Source organism: Phaseolus vulgaris, chromosome 11, assembly GCF_000499845.2.
Source record: "Phaseolus vulgaris cultivar G19833 chromosome 11, P. vulgaris v2.0, whole genome shotgun sequence".
Classification (NCBI taxonomy): domain Eukaryota; kingdom Viridiplantae; phylum Streptophyta; class Magnoliopsida; order Fabales; family Fabaceae; genus Phaseolus; species Phaseolus vulgaris.
The window spans coordinates 8,350,603-8,373,381 of record NC_023749.2 but is presented as its reverse complement, the minus strand read 5'-3'; the positions used below and the strand labels follow the sequence as shown (position 1 = coordinate 8,373,381).

The 22,779-nt window shown below is 33.5% G+C and overlaps 2 protein-coding genes across 2 annotated transcripts; both read left to right on the top strand.

Annotated features, from left to right (window-relative positions):
- Positions 1 to 5,609: 5,609 nt before the first annotated feature.
- Positions 5,610 to 6,614, top strand: LOC137822607 (histone H2B.4-like). Its single transcript, XM_068627519.1, has one exon. The coding sequence runs from the start codon at positions 5,666 to 5,668 to the stop codon at positions 6,347 to 6,349; it is 684 nt and encodes a 227-aa protein (XP_068483620.1). The 5' UTR covers positions 5,610 to 5,665; the 3' UTR covers positions 6,350 to 6,614.
- Positions 6,615 to 11,639: 5,025 nt separating this feature from the next.
- Positions 11,640 to 12,035, top strand: LOC137833477 (RING-H2 finger protein ATL57-like). Its single transcript, XM_068641825.1, has one exon. The coding sequence runs from the start codon at positions 11,640 to 11,642 to the stop codon at positions 12,033 to 12,035; it is 396 nt and encodes a 131-aa protein (XP_068497926.1).
- The last annotated feature ends 10,744 nt before the right edge of the window (positions 12,036 to 22,779 follow it).

Here is a 22,779-nt window from a genome sequence, read left to right as displayed (position 1 = left end):
AGGGAACTAAAAAAAAAAAAAAAAAAAGCAACACCAAAGGTTGCAACTGTTTAGGAACCTATACAAAACTATATAGTGTTTTTTTTTTCCCACTTTCCCAAATTATTAGAAACCAATTTTAAAAATAAAAAATAATTAATTACTATATTAACTAAATTAAATATTAAAAAAAATTAAAGTAATTTTTAATATTAATAAAACTTATAAACTAGTTTCTAAATTGGTATCTAATTATCTATCATAATTTTAATTACCAATTAATCTAGATTCTAGAGTTGATAACTAAAACCTTAGTAATTAATTAGATATCAATTTAGAAACTACATTTTATAAATTTTATTAATAATAAAAACTACTTTAGATATCAATAATATTTTTAGTATCTAAAATAATATTTTATTTAGTTAATATAGTAATTAATTATTTGTAATTTCTAAAATTAGTTTTTATTTAATAATTGTTTTGTAGTGTGAAACCAATTATCTGAATTAAAATAAATGTGATATTTTCTGTTTTCTTTTGGTTAGGATTACTAATATTTGAATCACTTTAATTTCATAAATTGTGTAAAATTTAATTACTTACTGACATTTTAAATATTGTTTATAAAATCATTATCTCAAAAACAAACAATTTTATTCCTTATGACCGACAATGCTTGAATTGTAACATAAAAAGAAATACTTATACTATTAATAACTTGACTTGTTTTTATATTATGTTACCTATTTAATTAATAGGTGTTAAGTGAGATATCAATTATATAAGTATTTAATGACTACACATTCCATTATTTAAGCCTTTATCTACAAATTTGAATAATTTCTCACCGGTTTATGGTTTCTCCTTATATAATATATAGGAAAATATATAGGCAACTTAGTGGAGAATTAAACCTTTATCATCACACCCATGTTTTAAAAGATGAACATGTTTGTTACTTTTTGTTTTAGAAAATTTATACATTAAAATTATATTTATATAAATATATATAATGGATAATTTTGAACTAAAATTTGATTTAGTGTAACTTGTTCACGTTGACGAGAGTCAACTATAAAATATATGATAGATTATTATTGAACTGAAATCCGATTCAATTTAAATTTTAAGTGTCGATAAGAGTCAATATTATCAAACATACAATTTCAAAAATGTCTATGTAAATAAATTTTCCATTGGTTGAAATAAATTTACCATGTTACTTCAAAACAAAATAATGTTGTTTATACAATTTTGGAAATGTATATGGATAGATTTTACATTACTCGAAATAAAATTACGATATTATTAAAAAAAATGTTATATTTGGAAGACGTTACAGAAAAATCGATATCTTTGATTATAATGTTGTTACGGTAGATAAATAAACCATTTATTTAGGATTTAAAAAAAAAATTATTTGTATTGATACAACTAATGTTGTTACTAGATAAACAATTTATTTAGGAGATTAAATAAATATTTATTAAATATTATCATTCCTTTTGATTTCTATTAATACAACTAATGTTGTTACGGTAGATAAACAATTTATTTAGGAGATTAAATAAATATTTATTAAATATATTTTCATTCCTAACTCATTATTTAGTTATAATAGATAATTTTGTGAAAATGGTTACTTTCCACCTTTATCTTTAACTAAAAAAATAAAAATTTTAAAAAAAAACTTTATAATCAATATAACAAAGGTCATCATCATCTTATCGCATAGATATACATAGCACGTTCAAACTTAATAAAACAGCATAAAAAAGCCCACAAAACCTTTAAAATGCAAGTAATTTAAAAAAATAAAATCAATAATTATAAACTCAAAACTAGATATGAAGTATGAATAATTGGTAAGTACATCCATCAAGAAGCAAAAAAGGATAAGGTTAGGAAAATTACAAGAAATATGATAAAAATAAGAATTTTATTCTAAAAATAAATTAATTATTTGTTTATTTTTTTCTTTAACATTTCACGTACTCATAGACTTTAAGATTTAATTATTATTATTTTTTAAATTAATTGTAGTTTAAGTTTGAAAGTAGATTTCAATTGATTAATCAATCAAAGTCGGTGAAGTAAAGGAATTCTCAATCATAGAGAGGTATCAATAAAAGCATAAAAACATGGTGCCTTGCAGCATTTAGTATGCATGAGGGAACACCCCTTGTTAATTAGGCAAAAGAGTGGAGCTTTCTAAATTCCTCAATTTGAATTTTTCTCTTAAATTTAATTTGAATTAGGCGAATTCTTTATATATATATATATATATATATATATATATATATATATATATTCAACTTGTGTGATACATTTTTTATCACTTGATTGAAAGAGTTACAATCCTAATTTTTTTTAAGAAGTTAACTAGTAATTCTTTACATTATTTATCCTGAGTTGAAGTCAAGTAGAATATTCTTTATTTTTTTCTTCTACATATATTATTTTTCCTTCTTATTAATGATAAACTGTTTGATTCACATGTTGTAAGTTTTTAGGTTATTTTGTTGTTTATTATATGTATCTTTACTTTTTGGTATTTCGACCAATTTGTTTTCTTTGTTCTGAGTTTTATAAGTCCTTTTGGCTCTTTTTATGTTTTTTTTGACTTGTTTCCTATTTTATATAGAGGTTTTTCCGTGTATGTATTATATGAATATTCTAAATGTTTTTATTCTACATTGTGTTTTCTTTTCTCTATTCTCTCCCTTTTGTTCTCTTTTGTTTAAGAACAACAGTATTTGCAAGCTTCATAGATCTCTTTATGAGCTATGAGAAGTTGAACGCCAATGGTATGTCATGTTGTCACATTTCTTACTTTAACATAATGATATTCTCTCTACCATTGTTCACTCTTTTTTTTTTTGAAACATGTTGGTACCTCTATTACTACTCTTCTCTTTTATGTGGACGAAACCGTGCTCATTGAGAATCATTCTAAGTAAATCAATCACATAACCACTTTGCTAGATTAAAAATTTAGGATCAAGAATTTAAGTGATCTCACCTATTTCTTGAATCTAGCTGGGTCAGGTCGAACTGAGTTGATTTGAGGCAGGTCGAATCATGTTGATAGAGGCTGAGTTGGGTTGATCCCACGTCAAATTCACTCTATATTTTAGATCCAATATATTTTATTGGATTTAGATTAGATATAGAGTTCATTTTAAAAATTCAATCCATAACTGTCCCTAATCATTATCCTCCTGAGTTGTTTATAATCATCTCCAACTTTATTGGAGTTTTAGCACTTCTCTACATTTTCTTTTCAATAGATAACATCATGATGGAGTATTCAAAAAGTTAACTCAACCATAGCCATATTTTGGAGTCTCATCTCAATTGTATGTTCCATGGCAATGTCTCATGTCCAGATTTCACTTACATACCATATGCAAATTCTTTAACTAAATTAAAGAATATTTTAGAAACTAAAAAAATTATTAATTTTTAAATTAATTTCTATTATTAATAAATAGTTTTTAAATTGGTATCTAATTAGTTACCAAGGTTTCTACTACTAAATTTAAAATCTAAATAATTAGTAGTTAAAACTTTAGTAGCTAATTAGATATCAATTTAAAAACTACTTATTAATAATAAAAATTAATTTAATTTTTTTTTTCTAAAATATTATCTAATTTAATCAATATAACAACTAATTATTTTTAATCTTTAAAATTGTTTTTTATTTAATAATTTTCTAGTAATTTATTGAAAAGATGAATTTCGAATGTTTGGCTTTTTGCTCCATGTTACTTACAACAACAAAGAAAACTTTACAACTTGAAATAAGAATTAAGAAATGCACCACGAGAAGAAAAATTGTACCTCATTAATTTATAACCATACATGTGTTTCCTTCATAATGGACCTTTATAATTCAACACTGCGCCAAATGCTCTTTTCACCCCATATTTTCTTTCATGCACCTTCAGAGGATGTTGATAATGTTTAAAATATTATTATGTAATTTGAAAATATATTTTAGATTAAATACATTTTTTGATTTATATATTATATCTAGGATATATTGTCTGACTAATCTGAAAATTTATTATAAATTTCATAATTTATAATATATTTTTAAATTTTTAAATTACGTAATCTAATAGAATGTATTTTTGGATTACATAATTAAAATGTATTTCGAATAATTTAAAATATATTTTAAGTTTTGAATTGCAGAGTTTAAAATAAATTTTATGTAACTTATAATATTTATAACTTATAGATAATTTAAACATTTTCAATATTTAAAAAAAAAATATAAGAAGAAAGTATTTAGGTGGTAAAAGCAATATCTCAACTCTACCCTTCTGCCATTTTTAACTGGCCTGCTATTATGGGTTACTCATTTCCAAAATCTTTTTTCTTTTCACAGCCCGATAAGTTGGTTGTTTCTTCCTGCACCTTCATAACTTCTTCGGACACCCCATAGGTTTGGTAGAAAAATTATTTTGTTTTTAAAAAATATATTTTAAATTTTATAATCCATTATTTTTTCTATTTAAACCTCTCGTAAAATGGAAAGGTGTTTCTAAAAATAACTTATAGATTCTACAATCTGAAAAATATTACTTTTTCTATTTACACTTCTTAAATTGAAAAATTAAAAAAATATTTTTGGATCTAAAAATACTTTCTAGATTTTACAATCTAAATTTTATTTACTTCTCAATACATAATCCAAAATATATTTTTAAATTCAATAATAACTTTTCGATTATGTAATTTGTTATAGATTTCACAATCTGATGTAAAAAAATAACAGAAAATCCCAACAATAATACTCATAATGATATGATTGAAATTAAAGAAAAATATGAAGGAGAAAGTAGGGTGGTGAGAAAATTTGCCGATAAGTTTGATGTGGAAATTGGGCACAAAACAGAGGATCAGCTTGATCTACCCAACGACTGAAATAATAAAAAAGCAAAATGCATATGAAAAAATCTAACCTAATTTTTTATATTTTTAAATTAAGTTATTAATATATTTTATTATATTATTAACATAAAGTTATCAACATAACTTTTCAAGAAAGAATGAGGAGTTGGTGATAACGGGTACTCAGTTTCAAACCATCTCAATCTGACTCCATTTGATTTTGAACATTTTTATAGTTTTAAACACCCTATTTACTTTTGCCATTTGCGTTGCCAATAATATATATATAAAAAATAAATTATATAACTTTTTGTCATTGACATGTTTGAGTTCTCATTTGGGTATTTGTGGTGATGCTCTAATTCTTTTTAGATGTTAGTGTATAACTAATTTATAGTCTAGGGTATGAAACACAAATTGCAGATATTGATAAATATATTATTATTCAAGAAAGCCTTCTGGTTTAAAAGCTTGATAGATAATTATTACACTGTTCATGTGTGTTACTTTATATATTTTTGTTGATATTATAGTACTATAAATTTGAAGGGACAGAAAATCAGAGTGGGACACATCCTCTGAACTCTTCTGAACTAGCCATTCACTTTTAAACCCACGTATTTACTTGGTTCCTACGCATATGACACTTGGTGTACACACGTCAAGCTCTTGAACCCCCCTTCAGGTTTGGCTAATTCTTCTATTAGTATACTCATCCATAAGTAACTTACTCTTCTCGATTCTAAAAAAGGTTCAGGAGTAAAGGAAGAAATAGTTAATGGCTCCAAAACGTGCTCAGAAGTTGGTGGTGAGATCCACCAAGAAAGTTGTGGAATCAAGTGTGCAAGTATCTGTTGTAAGCAGCAGCAGCAGGAAAAGACAAACCCGGGGAAACAAAGACAATATTCAAACAGAAGAAGCAGTAGGTGAAGAAAAGCATGTGATGGTCATTCCCATTCAAGAAGGGAATCCTCAAGCCCAAAAGGATTCCTCTACCTCTGCCATGACTAATGAAAACAAGGGTGAGCAAGAGAACAGTGTTCAAGATGATGGAGTTCAAAATGAAGAGAAAAAGAAGAAGGGAGAGAATGAGGAAGTTAAGGAGGAGAAGAAGGGCAGGTTCCCAAAAGGGTCTAATGGTAAAGAGAAAAAGTTGGGGAAAAAGAAGGGGAGGAGAAGTGCAGAAGGGTATCAGAGGTATGTGTATAGGGTGTTGAAGCAGGTGCACCCTGAAATGGGAATCTCTTCCAAATGCATGACTATTCTGAACAACTTGATGAATGACATGTTTGAGAGGCTGGCTGGTGAGGCTTCTAAGCTGAAGGACTACACTGGACACATGACATTGTCTTCAAGGGAGATTCAAGGAGCAGTGAAGCTGGTTTTGCCAGGAGAGCTTGGGAAGCATGCCATTGCTGAAGGTGTCAAAGCTGTGAATAACTTCACCTCCTATGATGCCTGATGAATGATCATCAAATTCTCTAGTCTAGAAAATGTTTCTATGTTTAATATATAAATATGTAGTTGATTTAGTTATAAGATGACTAAATTAGGTTTTTCTTTTTTTATCAGCTTAAGTGACTAGGTATGCAGTATTGTGTTGTTAACTAGAGATGCAACAAAAAATGGAATGGTTGCTTGCTTCTCGTAGGGTAAGAAATGTAGATCACTGACTGTTATTTGTGAACTTGTTTATCTGTAACGAAATTAGTAGCTTTCCAATTTCATATTTCACAAGTTTAACTCCGTGGAGGATATTATTGTATTGTAACACCTTTTAAATAACTTGATATTTAAGAAAGACAACGAAAGAAATTGTAAGTACATATGTTTTGTCCCATGTTGTTTATGAGGACAAGGGTGGGAACTTTAGCTTTTTTTTTAATTAATAAACGAACCTACTTTGAGAAGTTTACCGCTTAACTTTTTATTATAACAAATACCTAAATAAAACACTTTATGTCTAAGAGAAGGATAAATTTTTATAATATATTTTTATACATTTACATATATAGAAATAATACATACAAATAAAAATTAATTATTTTTAATTAAGTTTTCTATCAACCTTCATACTTAAAAATAAAAAAAATGAATTTCTCTTACCATAGATTATTCCTCTTAAACGAGGACGTTTAAGTACGTTCCAATGTCCACGTCACGCCTTCCCTAATCATGCCACAAACACTTTCTCGTTGTAAGTGTCTTAAGAAGTCTTCTCGTTGTAAGTGTCTTAAGAAGTCTTCTGAAAGTGTCCATTTGTCCGATTTTCACTTCGAGTGTTTCCTAGTCTTCATCTTCTTCTTCATCAGATACGTGTTTCTCTACTTCTAAAAACACTCATCCTCGTCGAATCTTGAGTCTTGTGCCATCTGCAAACGAGTGTCGTTGGATTCCGTAGCGTCGAAGTTGGATTCCGTAGCGTCGAAGTCTCTAGCAGTGATTGTAGAGATAGCGAGGCAAGGGGAGTGCGATGAAGACTATTTTGTATTGCAGGCTGACAAGTGATTGGAGAAGTAGGTGACGTGCCCCGTGTGCTGCTATAAGTTGTGTGTAGAGGTGGAATAAGTGACATTGAAAGAAGGGGAAGGAGAATATGAAAACTTGAATTTAATGTATTAAAAATATATTTTATATTAATCATTCAAAGTAGTTAGTTTTTTAATTAACAATAAAAAATAAAGAAATTAGAACTACTTTAGGGTGATCCAACCTATGTACAAAATAGCACAGAACGAACAACCTTCCGTCCAAAAGTTTACTGCTAACTTCCTATTGAAACAAATACAGTCTAACCAACCTAAATAAATCACTTATGTTTAACCAAATACATACAAACCAGGGGATCTAGGCACCAGTCGGAGAAGGAAAAACTTTGATAAAGATATTGTTATGCATTTACATACATATATAGAAAAAATAAATGCAAATCAAAATTTTAATTCTTTTAATCAAGCCTTCTAACAATTCTCATAGTTAAAAAAATTGGATTTCTCTTACCGTAGATTACTGCTCTTAAACGAGAACAATCCAATGTCCACGTCCATGCCTCATCTCCCTCACGCTAATCATGCCACAAACGCTTCCTCGCCGCAAGTGTCTTTAAGAAGTCTTCTGGAAGTTGCCATTCGTCCGTTGTTCACTTTAAGTGTTTCCCAGTCTTCCTTATCCTCTTCATCGCCTTCTTCTTCATCGGATTCGTGTTTCTCTACTTCCAAAAGCACTCCTCCTCGTCAGACTTCAAGACCTGTGCCATCCGCGTGCGAGTGTCGCCAAATTCCGTGGAGTCGAAGTCTTTGGCAATGGTGGCGGAAACGACAAGGCAAGGGGAATGCGCTATATGTCTGGAAGAGGTGGGAGAGGGAGAGGCGGTGAAGACTATTATGTATTGCAGGCACGTGTTCCACGCGGATTGAATTGACAGGTGACTATAGTAGCAGGTGACATGCTTCGTGTGACGGTGATGCTATGAGTTGTGTGGAGAGGTGGAAACGGTGACATTCAAGAAAGGAGAAGGAGAATATGAAAAATTGAATTAAATGTATTAAAAAATTTATTTTAATCATTTAAAGTAGTTAGTTTTTCTAATCAACAATAAAAATAAAGAAATAAGAACCACTTTATGATCCAACCTATGTACAAAATCGCACAGAACGAACAATCCTTACATCCAGAAGTTTACCGCTAACTTTCTACTAGAACAAATTCAGTCTGACCAACCTAAATAAATCACTTATGTTTAATCGAATACATACAAACCAGGGGAACTAGACACCAGTCAAAGAAGGAAATTTTTTTATAATATATTCTTTTACATTTACATACATATATAAGAAAAATATATGCAAATCAAAACTAATTAGTTTTAATCAAGCATTCTAACAACCCTCGTAGTTAAAAAAATTTGGATTTCTCTTACCATAGATTATTGCTCTTAAACGAGGACGTTCCAATTTCCACGTCCATGCCTCCTCTCCCTCACGCTAATAATGCCATAAACGCTTCCTTGTTGTAAATGTCCTTAAGAAGTCTTCTGGAAGTGTCCATTCGTCTGATGTTCACTTCGAGTGTTTCCTAGTCTTCCTCATCCTCTTCATCGTCTTCTTCTTCATCGGATTCTTGTTTCTCCACTTCCAAAAGCATTCCTCCTCGTCGAACTTCGAGTAACGTGCCATCCGCAAACGAGTGTCGTTGGATTCCGTGGCGTGGAAGTCTCTGGCGGTGGTTACAGAGACGGCGAGGCAAGGGGAGTGCGCTATATGTTTGGAGGAGGTGGGAGAGGAATAGGCGGTGAAGACTATTGTGTAGTGCAGGCACATGTTCCACGCGGATTGCATTGACAGGTGGCTAGAGAAGCAGGTGACGTGCCACGTGTGACGGTGTTGCTACAAGTTGTTTGAAGAGGTGGAATCGGTGACATTGAAAGAAGGGGAAGGAGAATATGAAAACTTGAATTTAATGTATTAAAAATATATTTTATATTAATAATTTAAAGTAGTTAGTTTTTTTAATTAACAATAAAAAATAATGAAATTCAAATCACTTTAGGGTGATCCAACCTATGTACAAAATCGCACAGAACGAACAACCTTACGTTCTGAAGTTTACCGCTAACTTCGTAGTAGAACAAATACAGTCTAACCAACCTAAATAAATCACTTATGTTTAACCAAATACATACAAACCATGGGATCTAGACACCAGTCGGAGAAGGAAAAACTTTGATAAAGATATTGTTATGCATTTACATACATATATAGAAAAAATAAATGCAAATCAAAACTTTAATTCTTTTAATAAAGCCTTCTAACAACCCTCATAGTTAACAAAATTGGATTTCTCTTACCGTAGATTACTGCTCTTAAACGAGAACGTTCCAATGTCTACGTTCATGCCTCATCTCCCTCGCGCTAATCATGTCACAAACGCTTCCTCGCCGCAAGTGTCTTTAAGAAGTCTTCTGGAAGTTGCCATTCGTCCGTTGTTCACTTCGAGTGTTTCCTAGTCTTCCTTATCATTTTCACCGCCTTCTTCTTCATCGGATTCATGTTTCTATACTTCCAAAAGCACTCCTCCTCGTCAGACTTCGAGACCTGTGTCGTCCGCGTGCAAGTGTCGCCGGATTCCGTGGAGTCGAAGTCTCTGGCCATGGTGGCAGAAACGACAAGGCAAGGGGAGTGCGCTATATGTCTGGAGGAGGTGGGAGAGGGAGAGGCGGTGAAGACTATTGTGTATTGCAGGCATGTGTTCCACGCAGATTGAATTGACAGGTGACTATAGTAGCAGGTGACGTGCTCCGTGTGATGGTGCTGCTATGAGTTGTGTGGAGAGGTGGAATCGGTGACATTGAAAGAAGGGGAAGGAGAATATGAAAAATTGAATTAAATGTATTAAAATAATTTATTTTAATAATTTAAAGTAGTTAGTTTTTTTTAATCAACAATAAAAAAATAAAGAAATAAGAACCACTTTATGATCCAACCTATGTACAAAATCGCACAGAACGAACAATCCTTACGTCCAGAAGTTTACTGCTAACTTTCTACTAAAACAAATTAGTTTGACCAACCTAAATAAATCACTTATGTTTAATCGAATACAGACAAACCGGGGGATCTAGACACCAGTCAGAGAAGGAAATTTTTTTATAATATATTCTTTTACATTTACATACATATATAAGAAAAATATATGCAAATCAAAACTAATTAGTTTTAATCAAGCATTCTAACAACCCTCATAGTTAAAAAAAAATTGGATTTCTCTTACCTTAGATTATTGCTCTTAAACGAGGACGTTCCAATGTCCACGTCCATGCCTCCTCTCCCTCACGCTAATCATGCCATAAACGCTTCCTTGTTGTAAGTGTCCTTAAGAAGTCTTCTGGAAGTGTCCATTCGTTCGATGTTCACTTCGAGTGCTTCCTAGTATTCCTCATCCTCTTCACCGCCTTCTTCTTGATCGGATTTGTGTTTCTCCACTTCCAAAAGCATTCCTCCTCGTCGAACTTCGAGTTATGTGCCATCCGCAAACGAGTGTCGTTGGATTCCGTGGCATCGAAGTCTTTGGCGGTGGTTGCAGAGACGGCGAGGCAAAGGGAGTGTGCTATATGTTTGGAGGAGGTGGGAGAGGGAGAGGCGGTGAAGACTATTGTGTAGTGCAGGCACGTGTTCCACGCGGATTGCATTGACAGGTGGCTGGAGAAGCAGGTGACGTGCCCCGTGTGACAGTGTTGCTACGAGTTGTATGAAGAGGTGGAGTCGATGACATTGAAAGAAGGTGAAGGAGAATATGAAAAATTGAATTTAATGTATTAAAAATATATTTTATATTAATAATTTAAAGTAGTTAGTTTTTTTAATTAACAATAAAAAATAAAGAAATTAGAACCACTTTAGGGTGATCCAACCTATGTACAAAATCGCACAGAACGAACAACCTTACGTCCAGAAGTTTACCGCTAACTTCCTACTAGAACAAATACACTCTAACCTACCTTAATAAATCACTTATGTTTAATCAAATACATACAAACCAGGGGATCTAGACACCATTCGAAGAAGGAAAAATTTTCATAAAGATATTGTTATGCATTTACGTACATATATTGTTATGCATTTACATACATATATAGAAAAAATAAATGCAAATCAAAACTTTAATTCTTTTAATCAAGCCTTCTAACAACCCCATAGTTAAAAAAATTGGATTTCTCTTACCGTAGATTACTGCTCTTAAACGAGAACGTTCTAATGTCCACGTCCATGCCTCATCTCCCTCACGCTAGTCATGCCACAAACGCTTCCTCGCCGCAAGTATCCTTAAGAAGTCCTCTGGAAGTGTCCATTCGTCCGATGTTCATTTCGAGCGTTGCCTACATCTTCCTTATCCTCTTCGTCGCCTTTTTCTTCATTGGATTTGTGTTTTTATACTTCCAAAAGCACTCCTCCTCGTGGAAATCTGAGTCTCGTGCCATCCACAAGTGTGTTTCATCGAATTTCGTGGCGTCGAAGTCTCTGATGGTGGTGGCGGAGACAGCGCTGCAAGGGGAGTGCGTTATATGTCTGGAAGAGGTGGGAGAGGGAGAGGCAGTGAAAACCATTGTGTATTGCAGGCACGTGTTCCTCGCGAATTGCATTGACAGGTGACTAGAGAAGCAGGTGATGTGCCCCGTATGACGGTGCTGCTACGAGTTGTGTGGAGAGGTAGAGTCGATGACATTGAAAGAAGGGGAAGGAGAATATGAAAAATTGAATTTAATGTATTAAAAAAATATTTTATTTTAATCATTTAAAGTAGTTAGTTTTTTTAATCAACAATAAAAAATAAAGAAATAAGAACCACTATAGTGTGATCCAACCTATGTACAAAATTGCACAAAAAGAACAACCCATCCTTTCAGAATTTTGCCACTAATTTCCTAATAGAACAAATACAGTCTTACGAACCTACTTAAATCACTTATGTTTAATCGAATAGATACAAACCAAGGGATCTAGACACTAGTCAGAGAAGGAAAAACTTTGATAAAGATATTGTTATACATTTACATACATATATAGGAAAAATAGATGCAAGTCAAAACTTTAATTCTTTTAATCAAGCCTTCTAACAATTTTCATAGTTAAAAAAATTGGATTTCTCTTATCGTAGATTACTGCTATTAAACAAGAACGTTCCGATGTCCACGTCCATGCCTCCTCTCCCTCACACTAATCATGCCACAAACGCTTCCTCGTCCCAAGTATCCTTAGGAAGTCTTCTGGAAGTGTTCATTCGTCTGATGTTCATTTCGACTGTTACCTACGTCTTCCTTATCCTCTTCGCCGCCTTCTTTTTCATCGGATTCGTGTTTCTATACTTTCAAAAGCACTCCTCCTCATGGGACTCTGAGTCCCGCACCATCCGCGAGCGAGTGTCGTCGAATTCGATGGCATCCAAGTCTCTAGCGGTGGTGGCGGAGACGGCGAGGCAGGGGGAGTGCCATATGTGACTGTGTTGTTGCGAGATGTGTGGAGAGGTGGAGTTGGTGACATAAAGAAAAGGAGAAGGAGAATATGAAAAATTTAATTTAGTGTCTTAAAAAATATTTTATTTTAATCATTTAAAGGAGTTAGTTGTTTTTAATCAACAATAAAAAATAAATAAATAAGAACCAATTTAAGGGTGATCCAACTTATGTACAAAATCGCACAGAACGAACAACCTCTACTTCCAGAAGTTTACCGCCAACTTCCTATTAGAACAAATACCGCCTGACCAACCTAAATAAATCACTTATGTTTAATCAAATACATACAAACCAAGGGATCTAGACACCACTCAGAGAAGGACAATCTTTGATAACATATTCTTATACATTTACATAGATAAATAGGAAAAATAAATGCAAATAAATACTTTAATTAATTTTAATCAAGTCTTCTAACAATCCTCATTGTTAAAAAAAATGGATTTTTGTTATTAAACGAGGACGTTCCAATGTCCACGTTCATGGCTCCGCTCCCTCACGCTAATCACGTCTCAAATGCTTCCTCGTCGCAAGTTTCCTTAGGAAGTCCTATAGAAGTGTCCATTCGTATGATGTTCATTTAAAGCGTTGCCTACGTCTTCGTCATCCTCTTCACCGCCTTCTTTTTCATCGGATTCGTGTTTCTCTACTTCCAAAAGCACTTCTCCTCGTTAGACTTCGAGCCCGGCGCCATCCGCGAGTGAGTCTTGTCAGATGGCGTTGAAGTCTCTAGCGGTGGTAGCGGAGACAACAATCAGGGGGAGTGCACTATCTGTCTGGAAGAGGTTGGAAAGGGAGAGGTCATGAAGATGATTGTGTATTGCAGACACGTGTTCCACGCAGATTGCATTAACAGGTTGTTGGAGAAACAGGTGACGTGCCCCGTGTGACGGTGCTACTGCGAGAGTGTGGAGAGGTGGAGTCAGTGACATTGAGAGATGGAGAATGAAAATATGAAAAGTTGAATTTAATGTATAAAAATATTTTATTTTAATTATTTATAGGATATAGTTTTTCTAATCAATAATAAATAAAAAATAGATAAGAACCACTTTAAGGGTAATCCAACCTTTGTACAAAATCGCACAAAATGAACAATCCCTCCTTCTAGAAGTTTGCCGCTAATTTCCTACTAGAAAAATTACAGTCTGACCAACCTAAATAAATCAGTTATGTTTAATCGAATACATATAAATCAGGGGATCTAGACCTCAGTCAGAGAAGGACAAACTTTGATAACATATTCTTATACATTTAGATATATATAAGAAAAATATGTGCAAATTAAAACTTTAATTATTTTTAATCAAGCCTTATTACAATCCTCATAGTTAAAAAATGGATTTCTCTTACCGTAGATTGTCACTATTGAACGAGGAAGTTCCAATATCCATGTTTATGCCTCCTCTCCCTCACTTTAATCACGCCATACACGCTTCCTTGCTACAAGTGTCCTTAGGAAGTCCTCTGGAAGTGTCCATTTGTCCGATGTTCACTTCGAGAGTTGCCTACGTCTTCCTCATCCTCTTCACCGCTTTCTTCTTCAAAGGATTCATGTTTCTCTACTACCAAAATCATTCCTCCTCCTCGTCAAACTCCGAGTCTGACACCATTCGTGAGCGAGTGTCGTTGGATTCGGTGTCGTCAAAGTTTCTGGCTGTGGTGGCGGAGACGACGAGGCAGGGGGAGTGCGCTATATGTGTGGAAGAGGTAGGAGAGGGAGAGGAGGTGAAGATGATTGTGTATAGCAGACATGTGTTCCATGCAGATTGCATTAATAGGTGGCTAGAGAAGCAGGTGTCACGGCCCGTGTGACGGTGCTGCTGCGAGAGGTGTGGAGAGGTGGCTGGAGAAGTAGGTGTCGTGCCCCGTATGATGGTGTTGCTACAAGAGGTGTGGATAGGTGGAGTCAGTGACAGTGACATTGAGAGAAGAAGAATATGAAAAATTGAATTTAAAGTACTAAAAAAATATTTTATGTTAATCATTTAAATGAGTTAGTTTTTTTAATCAATAATAAAAAATAAATAAATACGAATCACCTGTGATCCAACCTATGTACAAAATCGCACAAAACGAACAACCTCTTTTTCCATAAGTTTGCCACTAAATTCCTTCTAAAACAAATACAGTTTAACCAACTTAAATAAATCACTTATGTTTAATCGAATACATACAAACCAGAGGATCCAGACACCAGTCAAAAAAGGAAAAACTTTGCTTAGACATTCTTATACATTTACATAGATATATAAAAAAAAATATATGCAAAACAAAACTTTAATTATTTTTAATCAAGCTATCTAACCTCATACTTGAAAAAAAAATATTTTCTCTTACCGTTAGATTGTTGCTATTGAACGAGGACATTCCAATGTCCACGTTTATGCCTCATCTCCCTCGCACTAATTACGTCACAAACGCTTCCTCGTCGCAAGTGGCCTTAGGAAGTGTTCATTCGTCTTGTGTTCACTTCGAGTGTTGCCTACATCTTCTTCATCCTCTTCACTGCCTTTTTCTTCATTGGATCTGTGTTTTTCTACTTCTAATAGCACTCCTTGTCGAACTCCGAGTTCCGCACCATCCACGAGCGAGTGTCGTCAAATTCCATGAAGTTGAAATCTCTAACGGTGGTGGTGGAGACGGCGAGATAGGAAGAGTGTGCTATATGTCTAGAAGAGGTGGGAGAGGGAGAGAGCTTGAATGTGATTGTGTATTACACACGAATTACATTAACAGATGGCTAGATGATGACTAGAGAAGCAAATGACATGCTCCGTGTGCCGGTTACAAGTGGTGTAGAGTGTAGGAACTAATGGAAGGAAATAAGAAAAGACAAAAGGTTATAGCAACTGATTGAACGTAATTGCACAAAATTGCAAAACTGATCTTATTCATTTTGATTTACTCAATCATATATATAATAATTACAATTACTGGAAGCTATAAACTAGGAATACTAACAGGCCTGTAAATTGACCATTAATGCAATATAACGGTAAAATAGTTTAAGGGTAATAAATTTGAATTAATAATAATAAAATCTGAATTAATAACCAACATCCTCCCTTAATTCTGATTTGGAACAATCTTCTCAATTTGAGTCATGATATTGTTTTTCTCAATCGCCATCAATTCTTCATTCATAGCTTCTGATTGGTTGAATTACAGCTTCAGGTTGAACTACAGCTTCATGTTGAACTGTAGGTGCTTCAAGAGTGACTCGATCTTCCACATCATCGTTCAAAACATAAATATATCGTTTTTTCGAATCCATTTCAGTTGTTGCATTCCATTGTCATTCCTCATCTTCGGCAAATGTAACATCACGACTAATAATCACCTTCTTTGTCATTGGATTATACAGTTTGTATCCTCCATTTTTATAACCAATGAGAATAGTCTTCACTGCCTTATCATCCAACTTCGATCTTGTTGTCTTAGGGACATGGGCATAAGTAATGGACCCAAATACTTTCAAGTGTTGCACATTTGGTTTGATTCCGCTCCATGCCTCAATCGGAGTTGTGTTAGGAACACTCCAAGTGGGTGATCTGTTTATCAAATATACCGCACATGTTACGGCCTCAACCCAAAAATAATTTGGCATACCTTTCGCTTTAAGCATGCTCCTCACCATGTCCATGATTGTTCTATTCTTTCTCTCAGCAACTCTATTGTGTTGAGGTGTGTAGGGGCAAGTTATGTTATGTTGCAACCCAAGTTCTTCACAGTGCCTCTTGAATTCATTAGACTTGTACTCACCTCCTCCATCACTACGCACCATCTTGATTTGTCTGTCACTCTCTCTTTCAACAAATGCTTTAAATATTTTAAAGCAGTGAAATACCTCATCCTTGCTTTTCAATACATAAATCCAGGTTTTCCTTGAAAAATCATCAATAAAGGTTAAAAAATACTTATTACCTCCAACTGATGATATGTTCATCAGGCCACAAACATCTGTATGAACAAGCTCCAAAGGAAATTTTGCACGCCAAGACTCCTTAACAAATGGTATCCTGTGATTCTTTCCAAAAATGCAAGTCTCACACAATTGATCCGGGTGATGAATATGGGGTAAACCATTCACTAAATTTCTTTTGGAAAGATTTTCCAAACTTTGAAAATTTAAGTGCCCAAAGCGTAAATGCCATAACCACGATTCATTATTCACTATTGCATTCAAGCACTTGAAATCACCCATATGAATATCTACTGGAAACATGCGGTTTTTTGATAAAAAGGATTTAAGAATCAAACTACCTTTTTTATCAAAAATTGATAATTTATTTTCAACTATGTGCATCACATAACCCTTCTCAGCCAGCTGCCCCATACTCAACAAATTACTTTTCATATCATGTACATAGAAAACATCATAGATGTACCTGTGATCACCATTCTTCAATGTGATAAGAATTCGCCCTTTTCCAGTCACCGGAACGAACCTGCCATCACCGAATTTCACTTTTGTGCGAAATGAGTCATCCAAATCTGCAAACAACTCCTTCTTACCACACATATGATTTGTGCAACCTGTATCCAAATACCAAGTCTGATTGTTTGGAGTTTCATTTGAAGTGGCTGCCATTAGTACTGCATGATCTCCTTCATCTTGTACGTGATTACTCTCTTCCTGAGCACAATTGGCAGCATGATTATCACCTTTTAATCTGCACTCATTTGCATAATGGCCACGTTTATGGCAATTATAACACTCAACATTTGATTTGTTATAAATGTCTCCTCGTCCTCCACGACCACGTTCCTCGCACCAAGCGCCTCCATGATTCTGGCCACCACGACCTTTGTTGAAATAACTACCATGTTTATGATAGGAACTACCAATTGAGGCTTGTGCTTGTAAAGCCTGTTCAATTAGTTTTTCAATCTTATTGTCATTCATCCGCTGCTCATGCGCTCGTAGAGAACCAGACAATAACCTTACTGTCATTTTTGAAATGTCATTGGCCTCTTCAATTGCGGCAACATATTCAAATATGGGAGTTAAAGATCTCAAAATATTTTCCACATTTGCCTGCTCCGAATGTGTTTCACCATTGGTCTTCATTTGATTTGTCAAGGCAAGAACTTTATTTATATAGATATCAATAGTCTTTGTTGTTTCCATCTGCAACCGTTCATATTGGCGTCTTAGGGTTTGAAGATGCACCCTTTTGATCTTATCATCACCTTTATAATTGGTTGACAAAATTGTCCAAGTCTCACTGACAGTTGTTGCTCCTTCTATCTGTTCAAACGTCTCGTCATTCATCCCTTGATGGATGAGATACAAAGCCTTATTGTCCTTCTTCTGATCACGATGCGCTACTCGTTGCGCCTTAGTTGCATTAGCAGCTAATGCAGACACTCCAACATCCCATAACTCATGATAATCAAACAAAACTCTCATTTGCACACACCATCGATTGTAATTTTTTCCATCAAAGATTGGGTAGAGTTCATGATAACAGACTAGCTCTTGATACCAGTTGTAGGAACTAATGGAAAGAAATAAAAAAAAATAAAAGGTTATAGCAACTGATTGAACGTAATTGCACAAAATTGTAAAACTGATCTTATTCATTTTGATTCACTAAATCATATATATATATATATATAATAATTACAATTACTAGAAGCTATAAACTAAGAATACTAACAGGCCTGTAAATTGACTATTAATGTAATATAACGGTAAAATAGTTTAAGAATAATAAATCTGAACTAATAATAATAAAATTTGAATTAATAACCAACATAGAGAGGTGGAGTAGATAATAGTAAAAAAAATATAATAATTTATTTTAATTTCTAAGATAATAATAATTTATTTTAATCGTTTAAACCGAGAATTATAATTTATTGATCTCCCGGTTCACTAACCTTACATGTTTATATCATAAGATTTGAGTATTTTGAGTATATAGAGGAGTAGCTCCATAGATAATTCTCAGTGAAGCAGCTAGTCCAGTAGCTAACAGTACTTTTTATGGTTCCCAAGAACTTAAGGATAGAATGGAACAGAGCAAACAGTCGGTTCTGTCCTATAGTCACGTCACCTGCACAATCTTATTCCACAATCTTACTCCAAAATAAAAAAATTAAATTCACTTTCCAAAATTAATTGGAGTAGACACAAACATAACAAATTAATATGTATTTAGAAGGTTCAATCCAACATTCCCGTAAACGCGAGAGTCACTGATTAAATGCTGTGGCTCCCATTCTCTGTCCCTATCATGTCATTCACACTCTAATTTATTTATTACACCCATATTAATTTACTCTCCACTGTTTATCATTGTTAAAATTATAAAATATAAAAGCTCCTAACACAACACTGCACTGCAACACCTTTCTGATTCTCACAAACAAGCACATTAGACAGTGTTTGGTTGCTGAGAAATTTAAAAAAAAAATGAATTTCTCTTACCGTAGATTGCTGCTACAGAACGAGGACGTTCCAATCTCCACATCCATGCCTCCTTTTCCTAACGCCAAACACGTCACAAACGCTTCTTCGCCGCAAGTGTCTTTAGGAAGTTCTCAGGTGTCCACTCGTCCGGTTTTCACCTCGAGTGTTGCCTACGTCTTCCTCATCCTCTTCACCACCTTCTTCTTCATCGGATTCGTGTTTCTCTACTTCCAACAGCACTCCTCCGCGTCGGACTCCGAGTCCCGCGCCATCCGCAGACGAGCGGCGTCGGATTCCGTGGCATCGAAGTCTCTGGCGGTGGTGGCGGAGACGGCAAGGCAAGGAGAGTGCGCTATATGTCTGGAGGAAGTGGGAGAGGGAGGGGCGGTGAAGATGATTGCGTACTGCAAGCACGTATTCCACGCAGAATGCATTGACAGGTGGCTGGAGAAGCAGGTCACGTGTCCAGTGTGCCGGTGCTGCTGCGAGAGATGTGGAGAGGTGGAGTCGGTGACAGTGAGAGGAGGAGAAGGAGAAGGAGAAGATACAGAAGTGATTTCCGTAACAAACTTCGATTAGGAGTGTTGCGTGTGTTAGAGGGCATTGGGTTATTCATGTTAACTATGCTTCAACGACTTTCCCATTCCCTCTGTTTTCTCCCACTACTGTTCAATAACTTAATAACATTTCCCTTTTTTTCAATTTTCTTTTTAGCTTTGTATTTTCTTAGTTCATGTGAAATGAGTTAAAATCTCTTATATTTAAAAATAATACTCAATACCTTTTTATATGTTTATATTATGTTTTTTATTATCTCATTATAATGAAGGTATTAAATATATGTTTGGAAATTGAGTTCATAATTTTTTGGAAAATAGAAAAGGTGGTGGTGCATTGAAAGTTAGATAAGTCTGGAATGGATGTGGGCCCTGTGTAAGATGGTGGCCTCAAGAATCTGGTATACAGTAAGTACAGAGCTAGTAAGTGGCGTGGGTCCTATATAAGATGGTCTTCTATTCTCAATGTTCTCATCTCTTCTTCTATATTGTTTCTTTTTTCTTTCTACCTTTAACTTGTATATGAAATGAAAATGTTACAATTTTTTTGAAAATTTAAATGTATTACAATTGAATTGTGTTTATTTCAAAAAAAATAGTTTTAAAAATATTACTCAATGATATTTCTTAATGAAGATTATATTTTGTAAGGGTCTCTTAAGTTCTTTTTAGCTAATATTAGTAAAAAAAATATTAACATCAATTAAGTTTTTTTTAAATATTTATTTGATTTCTTTATCAAGTTTTTATTAATTTTGTTTGAATGTTTTTTCGACTAACACTTACAAAAAATATATATTAATTAAGGTGGTTTGAAAGTTTTAGCAATCGATATTAGACAGAAAAAATCTTATAGATATCAACAAATATAATCACAATAGCTTTCACCGAAAATATGTGATTGATATTTATCATAAAATAATTTTAACTACATTAATCGAGAAAATTCTAATTAATGCCAACAAAAATATAGTATTTCTCTACATCAACAGATGAAGAGTGCTTTTTTTTCTCCACCAATTTCAAAAAAATTGAATTCTGAAATTGAAAATAGATGTGGTATATTATGAAAAATAAAATAGCTAGGTTATTTCAGAATATTTTATTTCTTTTGTAATTCTTTATTTTTAAAATTGACTTTTATAATTTTTTGATTTGTATTATTTGATTAAATATAAATTATTTATTTAGGTGAGTAAGACGGTATTTGTTCTAATAGAAAGTTAGTAGGAAAGTTTTGGAACGAAGAGTTATTTGCAATTTTGCACATGAATCATCCCTAAATGGTTCTTATTTATTTATTTATTATTGTTGGAAAAAAAAATTAAAATAATTATAATAAAACATTCATTTTTAGTACATTAAATTCATTTTTTTAAATAAAATAAAATAAATGTCACACTACAATAATGAGTGGATGTAGTATGGTTTTTGTTTTACAAAAAAGTAAAATAATTATTTTTTATTTATGCGGGTTAGTGGACCAACCTGTCTTGTTGTTGGTCCGCACAGGTTGCGGGTTATGTGGGGTGGGCATAAGCGAGTCGGCGGGCTAGATTATTGAGCCTTCCTACGCTTTTTGATAGGGGGTTGCGGGCCGACCCGCATGGTCCATCCCAAATTGTCATCCCTACTTGGTAACCTCTAAAGTCTATTGTACTTGTTTTTCCTTTTCTAACGGATATCTGGATCTTCACGATTGTCCTGCAAAATGTGAATTGAGTTGGCCCGTCCTACAAAAGGACTGTGGGCTCATTTCACTACCCAGTCTCGCATAAGTATAATGTACTTATGGGGGGTGTAGGAAGAAACTGCCTGTACTTATAGCTAACATTATGTGTTACTTCGGCAATGGTTAGCTTCTGGTATGAAATAGTTGAATTATGTATTCATTAAAAGTGTTGCAGAAATGCAAAAGAAATATATCAAAACTTCGTCATGTATGAGAAGTTGAATAATTAAGCACCAGTGAATGCTAATAATTTTGTCATCCAATTAATGAGACTAGTTAACCGTACAAAACCAAGCAAAATCAAAACAGAAAATAATTGCCGGCTATTATTTAACATGCAGAAAAGTACATTATCCTGGATTAACAGATTTAACAAAGTTAGTCTAAAACCACTTTTGGAATTGTCACTATCCTGTCCGGAAATTAATTTAATAATATTATATTTGTTCAAACTTTATTTTATAATCTATAACCTATTTTATTTTTTAATTCTTTTAATTTAAAAATGGGGGCATGAAGAAGCATTGAATAAAATAAAAGACATTTGAACAACAGTGTCACGTTCTCCCATCTATTTAGTATGTTGAAGGCAGTTAGCTATATGATTGATTCATTTTCTACATTTTTTTTTATTTTGATGACAGTTATATATGGATTCATTTTATATTATTTATTATATATTTTATTATTCTTTAGCCAAAAGTCAAATGTTACATGATAGGGGGTCATACTCCAAAAAGCAACAGCTAAAGCAAAAGTAACTACGCAATCAATTACGTGGATTAGTAAAAATGAAATCATTGCGTAAAAAAGGATGCCACCAATATTATTGTCTTACCAAAATAACAATCAAGCAAAAGTTAAATGAAAAAACAACAAAAAGAACATTTGGAAATGGTATTTGATCCAACGAAATCTTTCTAGTTGTGATATGCTGTCATTTGTCAATAATAAACTTCTACCAACCATCAGACCACACTTCAATAAACAAACCTGCATAACCATAATCTAGAAACAGAAGGTGCAGGTTTGATGACAAATCAGAGCATTGGTACGGTCCATCCTTAACAGCCAGACAACCCCAAACCATAACCCACTTCAGATCAAAACCAATGATTTCGATATAAGTCTATAACAACCCAAACGAGTAACACTTCAGAACAACATTATA

What these genes read in the sequence shown, in the direction of transcription:
- LOC137822607 (XM_068627519.1), top strand. Translation starts at nt 5,666, where the DNA reads ATGGCTCCAAAACGTGCTCAGAAGTTGGTGGTGAGATCCACCAAGAAA.
- LOC137833477 (XM_068641825.1), top strand. Translation starts at nt 11,640, where the DNA reads ATGTCCACGTCCATGCCTCATCTCCCTCACGCTAGTCATGCCACAAAC.